At 44.0% G+C, this 13,922-nt stretch overlaps 1 protein-coding gene across 5 annotated transcripts in view; it reads left to right on the top strand.

Annotated features, from left to right (window-relative positions):
- Positions 1-13,922, top strand: part of cadm4 (cell adhesion molecule 4) — a 141,858-nt gene that overhangs the window by 101,939 nt on the left and 25,997 nt on the right. The window contains exons 1-2 of one of the 5 annotated variants that reach the window (XM_023401111.2): positions 1,530-4,034; positions 11,488-11,634. In XM_023401111.2, the coding sequence (XP_023256879.1) occupies positions 3,938-4,034; positions 11,488-11,634 (244 nt within the window). In that variant the 5' untranslated portion in view covers positions 1,530-3,937. Of the gene's footprint in view, positions 1-1,529; positions 4,035-11,487; positions 11,635-13,922 lie in introns of those variants that run through there. The other 4 variants (XM_023401109.2, XM_087172603.1, XM_023401112.2 and 1 more) reach the window with 4 other exon arrangements.

Below are 13,922 nucleotides of genomic sequence, written 5' to 3'. Positions count from 1 at the left end.
ACCCTTTTTTGGTGTCTCTATCCCTTCGAGTCATCCTTGTCTCCCACCTCATGCCTCCTCTGGCTCGCTCCATTATTCCCGCCAGCCTCTATCTCTCCATCTATTCCCAGTTGTGGTACATACTGTATATATCTATATTTCTGTTCCTCTCCGTTGTCGGAGTGCTTTAATACAATTGGTATTAAATGCTGGCACGACCTCCTTGGCATACTTAAGCAGGCAGGGATCCTTGTAAGGCTGTTTGAGTGCTTAATATTTTCAGCACGCCGCTGACTTAAGCCCCTTAAGTGCTTTGGCAACACTTATTCCACGGTGGCACCAATGAAGCCCATTAAAAATTTGATTTCGATGAGAGAGGGAGGGAAAAAAAAGAGGATTGGGGGATAGGGTACACAATTTGCTATTACCTCCCTTCCTTCCGCACGGACTGCGACAAAAACAAATACACCCATGAGGGGGTTGCCCACACAGGAACTTCGCAGACATGCAAATACACACACGCTCTCACCAGTCGCACAGTGATTTGCAGTGTGTTCTTTTTGTATGTAATTATGTTCTTTGTTTCCCTATAAAACACTCTGCGATGACCCTATTTTGTTAAAAGCACTTCATAAATAAATTTGACTTTATTTGACTTGATAATAGGGAACAGCATGTTTCAAATTGGATGCATAAAGATGTTTGTAAATACAGCTTGTGGCAGATTAGAGCTGGTACTTTATGATCAGTTGATTAAGAACAAGTAGAGGTGCTATTATAATAGCAAAATTGTGTTGCCTTTCGCATTTTACAGGACAATGAAAGTCATAGACACAGTCTAGTGTAGTTAGCTCTAGCCATTGGATTTGTTTTGCCAGTTTTATTGCCAATATCAGTAATGATAGTAGGAGCGGCAATGAGCATGAACAAAGGAACTGCATTATGCATGTGCTGATGCAAAACGTACTGACAGGTTGGAGTAGCTCTTAGCAATGATTTCTGTTTCATCAGTGTAAAGATATGGAGCAGATACCTTTTACTGAGCCATGTTCACATCAGCATAACTCATAACACTGTCATAGTCATGTTTATTTCTGCTTTACCCACATCCGCTTCGAATTACAAATGCCCCACACAAACATCGTGCACATTTCTTGTCAGTAGACAGCCGTGCGCATCCCTGCAGCCATAAAAACCGCCATTTAACATAAAGAGGCACTGTGATGCCTCAGTGTGAGCCTGCATAGATAAACTAATGGGTAGTAGATGGTGAAAGGGCCAAAGAGACAGCCAAATGTACACTCTGCTTTAGTCAACAGTGGACAGTCAAGCACATTCAGACACACACACCGCCACTGTTTGTTGACCTGAAAGGCAACCATTGTCGCTGCTTCCATCCACACACACACACACACATGTCTCTAACCTTCACAAAATAGTATGCAGAGTATGCAGACACTGATCCCACACTGACACACACACACACACACACATTCTAAGCAAGGGGAGGGAGGCCAGGGTTATATAAACAAGTGGAAGACAGAGAACGGAAAGACAGATGGATGTGATCAACAGTGATACCACATTTGGATTATAGCTATTTTCATAGACCAACAGGAAAGAAGTGAAGCAAAAGGAAGGACACATTTGTGGGAACTAACTAGCTGCTATGCACTGACTGGAGGACTGAAGGAAGAGGAGGGGGAAAGAGGACAGAACGGATTAAACTAAGCACAATTTGAGGAGATCAGTTTGAACAAGTAAATGCGCTTTGTTTTCCACCCGTCTGCTGCCAGGCCCCAGAACTGCCAGACCCGAGCTACTGGTGTTCACCGACACAGAGTAATTTTCTCAGCGTCAGCCAGTTGACGGGTGAAGTCAGAGCCGTGGGGGAAGATTGGCGATGATCCGCTTTCGGCTTTGCCAGAAGTGTCAGGGCCGTCGCCATTAGAGTTCATTGTGTTTGCAGTGCAGGGAGTGAGAGAGCGGGGCAGTGTGTAGTAATCTAAGGATGACACCCGCACTTTAGTCCATCAGATAGTGTTCAGTGAGGTGTGTGGTGCAGCTCGTCACGCTTTGTCTCTACACTGCAAACGCATACACGTGCACACACATAAAACACGCGTACTTACACATGCAAACACACCACAGCTACACACTCTCGGAGACGGATGACGCATTAGGTCCCTGACAATCGGCAGGAACTCTGTCTGGACCTTAAACGTAGCAGGTTCTCAGATCAGTGTGTATGAGTGAGCGTGTGTCTGGAGTGCACCCAGGCGCTGACTGCATCCAGTGGAGCATGTTGGAAAGGAAGAGTTAGGCAGGTCGATGCTGCGCGATTATACTGTCTGATAGCCTGTGATTATTCTGAGGAGTCTGAAAATTACCATGTAAAATCACTGTCCGTTTACGCTACAGTGTATACATGATAGCATATCGAAAGAGCTCTGGCATTCAAGCGAATAATGGTAGACACCTTATGAGAATAATGTGCTAGTCTCTGGAGTAAAATAGCAGACCAAAAAGTGTGATATCATATAACTAAAGCGCAGTACTGCAGTTTGCCGGAACCCTTTTGCAGTTGGTTATTCTACACAGAGCAGGCACTTCCACTCTCTGTCTTTATAGAGCGGCACTTGAGCTCAGTGGATTTTATTTAACCTTAGCTATCTCCAGATGAGTTGCAGTGAGATGGTGTCTCCTTCTCTCCAGAGGCCTGCCCGGTTCAGTTAATAGCTCAAAGGAACATTGACTTCCATCTGCCAATTTTGTCGGGTGAGAAGTGCTGAAAACCTTGTTTGACTCATTAAAATAAAATCTGTTTGAATGAACATTGTTGCCCCAGATTTCTCTTGTCCTCCAGGGCACAGCAACGTAGGTAGCTCCATTTCATAAGTTAGCATTCAGTCAACATCAGTGGAGATAAACCTCACTTGCTTGGCGAGACAGTTTCCCGGCCTGTATCTGATTGAAATATAGTATTATTGATCTTTTCTGTTCTTTTCTTTGAGCAGTGCGGTTTGACCTACAGTAGAGAAGCAGTCTATTTGTTGTTGTGGTTAGTTCTGTGGGTGATTTTCTGGGCACCTGGTGCTCGGGAACTAGCTTAGCGCTGAGTTTGACACTGCGGTGTGGAGATGATGAACAGTAAATGAAGTTGTTCCTTGTTTGGTTAGTTGCATAGCTGCCATTACTGACTACCCTTGCTCGTAAACAGTAAAGAGTTGCAGGTCTGCTTTGGTCACGTTGGGTATTGGTTTTTCCGGCTTATTGATCTGAGGGTCTTGGGCTTTGGTCTTAGGCTCAGAGCACTGTGGTAGAAAATAGCTCCCCTTGCCGTGTTTGCTTTGTTGTCATTTTGCTTAGATGGGACTGAGCCCCTGTACTGCTTTGTAGGAGCAAAGCTTCTGCACTGTATGGATTTAAGACACTGCATGTTGTAAGTTATTTCTAAGCAGCACATGGTGTTAAAGTCAACAGTGGAACATTTTTGTTGCTCTAAGCTCATTTCTATGTGCATTGTGATGGAGTGTCTAAATCACTAGCTCTGGCCAGACTTCTGTGTATTGCGTTCAAGCCCTGGCTACAATTCAATTCTATGTTATTCTTTTGCAGCTAAAGCAGTTTTTCTTTGCATGTGTTGTGATGCAGTGTAGCAAATAAAAGTCCTTTCTTTAAGCATTCTCCTCAAACAACAAATTCTGTCTGATTGCACTGAAGTAAAGCTGGGCAGTTAGTGTGTGCACGTGCCTGCAGCATTGCAGAGAACAAATCAGTGTGTGTGTATGTGTGTGTGTGTGGACTAGTTTGTCTGTAGCAGTGCAGGCAGGGTCACAGAGGACCCATTGATCAAACGTGCACATCTACGCACACACACACACACACACACACACACACACATAGACAGAAAGATACGTTCACACACACACACACACACACAGCCTCTCAATACACAATGAGGCCTGTCCGGAGCTCTGTCCTCTGCCGCCTCCTCCCTGCCCCCTTCGCTCTGGCCCTGCGCAGCCTGGTCCTGGTCCTGCTCTGCATCACTCGTAAGTCATGCAACGCTTGAACACTCACATGCACATACACACTCATAAAGATTAAATGAGACGTGCAGTATTGATTCCAGAGGGAAACTCAGGTGTCATTACACATCAAATAAGTGAGGGAAACAAGCACATAATGTTCACATGTACACATTCATTTCATATTATAGCCAAGATGTGGCAATTACGTACAAGCTCTTTGTTCTTTTAATTTGAACTCCCTGCAGATATACCTCTAAATGCTGTAATGGGATGCTTCTGTTACACAAAAAAGAGAACACAATTGTGAATATGATACTAATTGCAGTAAACTGATACAGAACGAGATCCAGTGCAGTGCCCAGCAAATGACCAAGGGAAGAATAGCACACGATGGAATCATGAAATGAGCGCTTCAGATGAATTGTTCAAAATGCTGGTAATTAAGTTAGAATTGGTAATTAAGATTAAGAAAAGAGAGAATCTGAAGACAGGAGTGTATACACATGAGGTGAAATGACCGGGGAATGAGAAAGCAGGCAGAGAAAGAGAAGAGACGCTTGGACCAAAGGACTTAAAGGGAAACAGTCATGAATGAAAATAGAGAAAGAAACTGGCTGAGGCCTTTTTCTCAGCTTTTCCTCTGAAGAACCTAATAAAAGAAAGTTGGACCCCAGAGTGGTAGAGATATAGCGAGTCAAATGGAGAGCTTGTTGAATAGAAAGAGAATGGGGGGTAAAGTGCAGTGCAACAGACCAATATATGTTGAGAGAGGGACATGCTGGCACAAGGAAAAAAGGACTGGACCAGATAGAAACGTGTACTGTATGTGCAGAGGGAGAAAGAGAAACAGCGAGACGGAGAACAATACAGTCTGTGTCTGTCTGTGCAAGAAAGACAGAGATGGAGGGGAGGCGTACAGAGATGAAACAAGGGACATGGTCTAAAAAAGAGCTGCATGAGGTCGAGAATTGAAACCAAAGAGTCATAAGGTTGACTGAACACGAGGCAGAGACGGTCGGAAAAAGCAGTGCACGGTGTGGAGTTGGATCACTGGCAGAGTTGCTGGGTGCTATTAATACTGCCTGTCATTACTATTATGTATTTAATACAGGAAGATGTTCTTTCCCCGCTGCTCATTGGTAAACAAGCGTAGTACCACTGCGCACAGTGCCTTCTCCTCTGTGCCAGCCAAAATCTCAATTCAGTACTGTGTTTTTTTTGTTTTTTTTGCATATTAGATCAACAGAAGGACATTGTGTTTTGTCGGATGTTGTGGGGGATGCTGGGTGGGGGTGACAATAGGGGAGTGAGGGATACAGAGATAGAATGAGTTTGTGTCTTGGCAGTCAGTGTGGTTATGTAATTCATGCCAGTAGGGCAGTTTTGTGTTGGGCCATGAGTGTGCACACACACATATACTCTCTCGTACACATTTGACACCATTTCACACACAAAAACGCTCTTGCTTTTACATGCATGCACACGCCTGTATATTTCCTCTCTGCCACATACACATTCATCAGCATCTCACACTCACACACAAAACAGACACACACCAAAGGGAAGGCTGCCATGTGGTGGATTTTGAAGGGGTGTTAAGACCAGTGCTTTTGGCTGTGGTGAATCTCCAGTGTGGTAGCCGTCGCGTAATAGCCCTGTAAATTTCCTTTAAGCCGCTGTTGGGGTGTGTGTGGTGGCCATTGTTGCAGGGTTGTTAAGGCTGTGACAGACCCGGGCCATAAAATGCTGCACAGTAGATAGAGCTAACCAGCTTTGGCTGTCAGAGAACAGGGTGGAAAGAGAGGAGAAAGGAAAGAGAGAAGAAGATGGTGGTTTGTGAAGGGTAAGAAGAGGTGAATAAGAGCAGAAAGAGTAATGGGATGGGTGGACAAGATGAGAGAAGAGCGCTCAGGGAGATGCAATGCAGCGGGGAAGAAGAGGGGATGGGGCAAGAGAGGGACGAGGTGATTGAAATACACCGAAGGGCTGGAGAGACATAAAGATGCGAAGGTCAAAACAAGAGATGCAAGAGCTCGGGGAGGGGGGGAGGGGGAGGGGTGCATGAGAGGAGGAAGACAACAGATTTCAATGCCGAGGATGGAGACAGCGTGACCGGGGAGCAAAGTCAGAGTGTTAAAAAACAGCATGTGAAATATGTAAATAAATGAAAGTTAATGTTTCTAATGCGAGGTCAGGAGTGAAAAGAGACAATTTTATGCTGATTTTGCTGATTAGCAGTGGAGTGCTCACGGTACACCAGTGGGCGATGGAGAGAGAGTATGATGAGGGAAGGTCTGAAGTTCCTGCCAAAGAGAGGGAGAGAGGGAGAGATTAAGGAAGACAGACAGAAAGAGAGAGAAAAAGAGAGGGATAGAAAGTGGAAAGTGGGTTGAGCTATATGACAGGCAATTAAAAGAAGCAAAAGAAGAGGAGAAGATGAAAGAGGGAGGAAAAAATGAGTCTCCCACTCCACTCATTTGTTTTGTCCTCTTTTCCCATTCACCCCTCTCACTTTTCTCCCTGTCTTTCCTTTGCTCCCTCTCTTCCGCTCTCCCAGCACACTATAAAAACAGCGTGATTATGCTGCAGACTTGAGCTGCAGAACAAATCACATTTAGCGAAGGAGAGTGGGGAGATAGAACCAGCAGAGAGGCAGGAAAAGATTCCCACTGAGTCACAAAAAGAGGAAGAATGAGACAGAGATTGCAAGGGGAATGAAAGCGTATTGCGGCTTGGAAGGAAACTATTGCAATGGGGGGAAAAAACTACACTAAGAAAAAGAAAAAGAAGGAGGGACAGGAGTGAAGAGACGGCAAGTTACAGAGATGTAACAATTCTCCTGAGGCCTCTGAGAGGAGCGAGGGATCTTCAGGACAGCTCTGATGAGGAAGATGCATGATGAACGATGCAATAAAAGATAAGGGTGAAGAGAAGGAGGGAGAAGACGGGAAAAAAGGAGAGGGGACTGATGAAAGGAGGAGGAATCCAGGATTAGATCAGGCAGAAGGTGGGGTGGAGAGGAATGGAGAGATTGTGGGTTTAAATAAAAAGAGAAAGAGGGAGATGGTGAGAATCAGATTAGACATAAAGGCAGTGGGAGGAGAGAATTATGAGTTGTGGACTAAGTGGAAACGAGGGAGGTGGGGGGGAAGTATGCACCAAAAAAAAATGAGAAGAAAGGCTGAGCGGAGGAGAGGGGAGAAAAGGAGGACAGGAGAAAGTGACAGAACGAAGGTAATGAGAGAGACGAGAGCGAGATTTGTAAAGGATTATGTATTATTTATAGAGGGAGCATTTTTTTTTTCTTTGCACTGGATTTGATTGGCAGAGCTCTGGCTCCCTGAGAGAGATGGAGTGATAATTTTAGACTGGGAAGAGAAAAGGGGGGGGGGGTAGAGTTGTGGGTCTGCATAGGGAGGTATGGAGGAGAAGAACCTCAAAGTCAGCTATTTCATAGAGTCAGTACACTGCAAAACTCTGTGATTAACCTGGAGCAAGTGTTAGTGCGCACACACACGCACCCACACATAAACATTGCAAACTTCATTTGCATACATACCATGGAAACCGGCTCGTCTCGCAGACTCGGGGGATAATGGGGAAAAATGTACATCCAGATGGGGAGGAGATGGAGAAGTTGCCATTAGATGACCCCAGACGAGTGGAAACTATGAGCCGCCGTTATTGTTTTAATTAAAACAGTAATAACATAAGGGGTTGTGCATTGTAGTCTCCTGCATCGATTCCCTTGTAAATCCGTGGCCAGCATGCAAAGAAAACACAAGCTCTTGGCGCACTTCCAACTGAAAGATAATGAGAGATAATGAATAGGGAGACAGTGACGGCACTGCTTCAAGGATACATGGGGGCTTGTTTGGGGCAAATGGAGACAGCTCCTCTCTTATGTGACTCGTCTTTTTATTCTGTCTTTTCCTCTCTTCACTCTGAGACGTGGAGGGAGAGAATTAAGGGGAGAGCGAAAGCGAGGGAGAAAGGCGCAGCAAGGCGGTAATTCAGAGCGCTAACCCTGCACCACTGAGGCAGTTTCTAGAATTTACCGTGACCGAGGGTTAGCCAGCAGTCCACCTGGCTGCCTCCCAAATCCACCTCTTTTAACTCTCCACACCTCCCTTTATCCCCTCCCACTGTCCCTCTATATCCCCCGTCTCCCGCGGCTTATAACTCAACCCCATTGCGGGACTATTAGGACGGGCCCCTGAACAGCCTTGTCTTATGAATTTGCACGCCTATTATTTATTTATTTGTTTATGTATTTTGAAATGATGGCCCGTCTTGGATCTCTATTGCCGTAGTAAATAAAGGCTCCTTCTTCTTCCAGGGCCTGACACCAGGGGGTTGGGTGGGTGTGGGGTTGGGGGGTGTAGAGGCATTTCAAATGATAAGAAGCACCAATTGACTGCTATGAAATACTGCCCCCACTTGGTTGGAGAGAGAAGTGATTGTTTTTGTTCCCCCTCCTGTTTTATTTATCCTTTGATCATAGCTGTCAGTGCACTACCATGGTATTGATTGCTCTCAGCATTCTCTCTTAATATAATTCAACGCTTGTGGAGTATTTTATTATGGGCAAAGATTTTAATGGGGCCCAGATTAATACCTCTGTCACAGAGGTTGATTCCCTCCGCCTCCTTCTCATTCCCTCTCTGCACTGTGCTGTGCTGGTGATCAGAAGCACAAACTCATGGCCTTGATATGAATGGCGGCCTATAAAACCTACAGTCAAACTAAAGTGCTGTACCCAGCTGTGTTATGAGCGGGACTAGAGGAATATGCGTCATCTCTCATATATTTCGTCCAGCCCCCGCCAGCTGCATTATTATACCGAAACCATCACTTCCTAACTCCCTGCTATAATTTCCTGGTTAGAGCCCCCCACCCCCGCCACCGTCTCCCCGTGCCTCTGTTCTCTTTGCCCAGATTGATCTTCCCCCAGCAGCCAGCAGGTGTTTCTGGGTGGCATCTCTCAGCAGGCGATAGCGGATGCCAGTCGTCCCACTCACAACAGCAGTTAACAATTCTTTATTTTTCCTTGTTGCTTTTTCTTTGCACTTTACCGCTATGCCGCTGAAGCTAATTTCCTTTGAAAGGGGTGGCAGCTGTCAGGAGAAGTGGGTGTATAAATGGACAGCTGAGTAGTTTTTCTGGCTAACTCCCAGAAGCAAACTTCTGACCACTTTCTTTGTCTGGAGTGGCTCTGACTTCTCTCTTGGCCCTGATGGGTCACTAATCACACACGGGTGCTGCACTGACGAAGTCAGGATGCACTGCAGCACTATTACAATTAACACTGTTTAAAACAATGGTGGCCTAGCCCGGTTGCCATGGTGATGAGTAATAACAGCGATTAGAAAAGTAATTGCAATGGCAGTGGCAGGCCCTGATGCCCCTCGATATGAATCACAATATTGATGTAGAGAATGGCAGCAATAATGACTACAATTAGTGGTAATTGTCAAGATTTTTTTTTTTCTCTGTTCCATAGAGTATCAGAGTCCTCTTTGTCTATCCCCTCTTGGTTTCTTTCTGTCTTCAGTTCAATATCCACTGTGTCTCCTTCCCCTGATATGATGAATATGTAGGCTTTGAGTATTTCATTAAAAGAGATTAAAATCGAGGGGAGAATTAAATTTGGATGAAGTTGGCGGGATCAGATGATGTCAAAGTAGCTTAATTGCAATATTCCAACCCCTGCATATGCACACCCAATGCACATGCCCACCCATTGTATATGTGCACGCACACACACAAACACAGAAACGTAGGACATGCTCAGTTGCAGATATAGACATTTATGTCGGCCCAGAGCAGTCAAGTCAGCAACTCCTTCTATGGCAGCCACCATCTGTTTGTCTCACAGCATTTTTTTCCTTCTGAAGGTGTTTTACCGAGCTCGGAGACACTGCTAGGCCCAGCAGTGAAATATATTTACTCACGCCATCTTTATCGGCACTCCTTATTGCCTGCTTCATCATCATGTGTCAATATTGATGTCGTTCTTTCCCTAAATCCTCCCCACGGCCAACACTTTGCCAGGGAGAGAGGGAATGCAAATAGGGATGCAAATTGGTAAATACTAGTTCGGGGAGCCCAGCAAGCTGGTACTCTCTTCAAGGCAATCACATTCCACTCCTGGCTGTGGTTATATGACTAATTGCTCAGCAGATCATTTGAATTCAAGCGGTGGAGCTCGGTGTCCATTGTGCTCAGCGGGAGGTGTGACTCAATCGAGCCGTGTCAACAGTCTGACCCACAAACACTGCTCCAATCAAAGCATAATCAACCTCCTTATTACTGACTCTTGGGCTGTGAGCAACATCAAAGAGGCTCCCTGCTGCTCCTCAGCCCCCTTGTCTAAAAAACATCGAGTTTAGGGGCCAGACAAGTTTGTTTGAAAGATTATGTGCAAAAAGTTTCTGTGAGTTTGCCGAGTGTGGTACATGTGCATGGGTATTTTCGGTGTGTGTTTGCATCCTCATTTGTGAGAGAGAGAGAGAGACAGAGAGAGAGAGAGAGAGTACTTGTTGGAGCATGTGTACACACATAAATGTTCAAGAAGGTGTCCATTTGTATATGCTTATTCATTCACAAGAGGCAAAGCCGCTGCATGATTCCCCCTCCTAGCACTTTCCAAATACCTATAATAAGAACCATTACATCGGGATAATGGAGTGTAATCAAATGGTTTAGCATGCACCTGGATGAGAAATGGTTTTAAGACTGTGTGAAGTGCATCCGAGGCTGCAACGTGGCTCTCGCTGATCCGTACTATGACCAGCTTTTTCACACTGAGTTGATCACACGCTCATTCGATAAAACTGCGGTTTAGACTATTAATATACACACAAGTAGTAGCAGTGCCGCAGTCTGTGATCTGATTGTGTTTGTGTGTTGTTCCATATGTGGCCATGTTTATTCGTGTCCATTCATGTGTGTGTGTGCTGCTGTGTGTCTAAATTCAAGACCGGCAGCCACTTAGAGATCTAATAAGGCGTAATGTATTCAAATGTGTGTGTTGATGCATTCTGTTAAAGCCAGAGGCAATAGGGCCGTTTCTATGTGTGTGCTTATGCACATAAAAAGACAAATGGCAGTATTTATAATCATCCTTATTATAATCAGAAGAACACATTGTTTATAAGGACCCTCTTTTACTTGTTGAGTCCTTCAGTGCCTTTTCTCCCACTCAATCTCTCTCAATCTCTATCACTCCGTCTCCCTCCCTCTCTCTATTTCCCCCTTGTTATTCCCAGATGATGAATAGCAATAAATGAAAGATGCTTTAAGTACCTTATTTTGAAAGGTTCTATCTCGAGTGAGGTGCAAATTGAACATCTCTTTCTCTCAGCATCTGTTCCTCCTATTTGTCCCTCTCCTCCTCTCTCCCTCCTTTTTCTTCCTCTCCATCAACCTCCCTCTGTATCACTTTATTAACATCCATCTTTCTCCCCCTCAGCTCATTGTCAGGCGGTGCAAGCGGAGAATGTCACAGTCTTGGAGGGCGGTACGGCCCAGATCTCCTGCCGCCTGCAGAACTACGATGGATCCATCGTGGTCATCCAGAACCCCCGCCGGCAGACCCTCTTCTTCAACGGCACGCGAGGTGTGTGTCTGTGTGAACATTTGTCTCTGCAGAAAAACCGAGTCTGTCTGTGTCTAAGTATTGGCCCTCAGTGACATTTGAAGCCTTTTAAACACATTAGCGATGACTCACCAACACTCACATTTTACATTTTTCTTATTGCAAATGTCCTCACTTTTCCTTTGAAGCAATTCCACATTAAAAAGTCAGATAACCACAGAGTTAATTTAGGAGATGGTTTTACTCTCTGCCCTAACAGTGTGACTGCTTTAACTGTTTTAAAAGCATAGTTTGAAGATCTCTGCATAATCCACTGTTAACCCCAGTGATGAGATCAGAGCTTATTACAGCTTCTCATTAGAGCATGGCCTTGGCAATCACATGTTTTTTCGTCGGCTTTATGGCAAATTATCATTGTAACCAATATTATAATGAAGGCAAATTTCATTGAGGGCCTCAGGGTAGAAAAACATTACATATTTTTCTTAACTAATTAAAGGCAAAAGTTGCCACCTTAGCCAGATTTTCTGTTAGTGCTGCTAGGAAACATCTGAGCAAAGGAACAATGATCAAGGATATTTAACATTGCCTATGAAATATGTGTGGGGCGGCTTAATTGAAGCAAAATTTTGTTTTATGTTTTGTGGTGGAGCAATACTTATTTATGCCCTACGTAATCTATGTGATAAAACTGTTCAGACGTTGGCTCGAGCTTAAGGCTATGGTGTAAAACCATGATTTGTAACAGTTTAGAGTAAATGGCAACAGGTTGAATTTGAATATATTCAAATCATGGTTTTGCTGGAGACACTACTAACCTAACCACCTAATTAATGACTTGGTTTGAATATAAAGATTTTTTTTTTTACAGTACATGAAACCAGGGGCATGTTCTGGAACTGGTTGTGATGCAAACAAGCATGCAAATTAAAAACAAAATAAGAAAAGGAACATGGACACTGTAACAAAATCCAATCAACTAACAAGTCAGCTATCAGCTGTAAGTAGATGTTACTGATTATCAGAGGATCAACTCAAATCTGCACACAGGTGCAGATTTTTTTTTGGCACACTTTTGTGCTGTAATGGTGCTCTTTTGCTCAGCTTTTTTTTTCCCCAAATCATAACCCAACACGGTCCGCTGCCATCCAACATAGAAATCATCTCTAACAGGCAGAGCAGCCAATCGGAAACCCCAAATCCCCTCGAGAGAGAGAGAGCACTCGCTCAACTTTCATTCAAGGAGCTTGGCTTTGTGCAAACTCCTCAATTGTGCCTTTAACATCTACGTCCCAAACTGGGATCCTATCACTTGACTGAATGGTCAGCCTGTTCAGTCTCTCATCTGCCTTGCTACTGCAAAGATAATTTTGATTACATATGATTTGGAAAAAAGATTGCTCTGCTGTTGTAATTGTGTGTCAGCTTTTAATTTCAGCTTGATTCAGACTCCCAAGATTCTATTTGCTGAGCTAACGTCATTCAAGCCTCTTTTGCTGAATGTTGCTCCAAAGTAGCTTATGAGATATTCTTATTTACTTATACATTATATTAATGTAATCTGAATCTGCTCCTGTTACTGTTGGTTTAACTCAATTTAATTGAGTTGAACTGAGCAGAGCATCAGACAGCCAAAATTATACTTCCATTCTATATTATCACTTATGTATTTGTCTCATGGCTTTGAGCTTGTAATACATAAAGAACTCTGCTGCAAGGACCATGCAAGAGTCAGTCTCACACAGCCTTAAACTGACTCCATATACCATCTATTCAAGTATATGAAATGGAAGATACATTCAAGTGCTAGTATCGAGTTATGGTAAGCATCCTCTACTGTAGTACTGCGGTTGCAGAAAGACCTTGTGGAAATGTCAAGAAAATGAATGACTGGCACAACCAGACATCTCTTTTTTTTTCGCAGCTGACCTTGGAGTTAAATCTTCCACATGATGAGGAGTGGTTAAAAGGAAAGTTTCAGCAATAATTTCTGCATAATTAGCTGACGTGAAGATGTAGCTATTTTTAACCACAGAAAATAAAAGCAAAATTTTTGTAACTCAGGGACATATTTTGTACATTATTTGTAAACATACGGCATGATATTTTTATATGTGCAAGTTGGCAGCTGAACACATTTTCACATTTCTAATGATTATGTCTTCCAGGACTTGTAATTACATTGATTTGACTCCTACACTCTCGTCGGGAACAGTCTCCGTCAGAGTCACTGAAGATTTTCTGAACTGTGTGCCAAGATGAGACAAAAATACTGTGGAATAGAGAGCTGTTTTCACTGTTCACTGATA

The sequence above is a fragment of the Seriola lalandi genome, unplaced genomic scaffold (genome assembly GCF_002814215.2).
Source record: "Seriola lalandi dorsalis isolate HSWRI2012SDOR001 ecotype SW California unplaced genomic scaffold, Sedor1 jcf7180002053444, whole genome shotgun sequence".
Taxonomy (NCBI): Eukaryota; Metazoa; Chordata; class Actinopteri; order Carangiformes; family Carangidae; genus Seriola; species Seriola lalandi.
The sequence above is the reverse complement of the archived record's forward strand: the minus strand, read 5'-3'. Positions and strand labels throughout refer to the sequence as shown.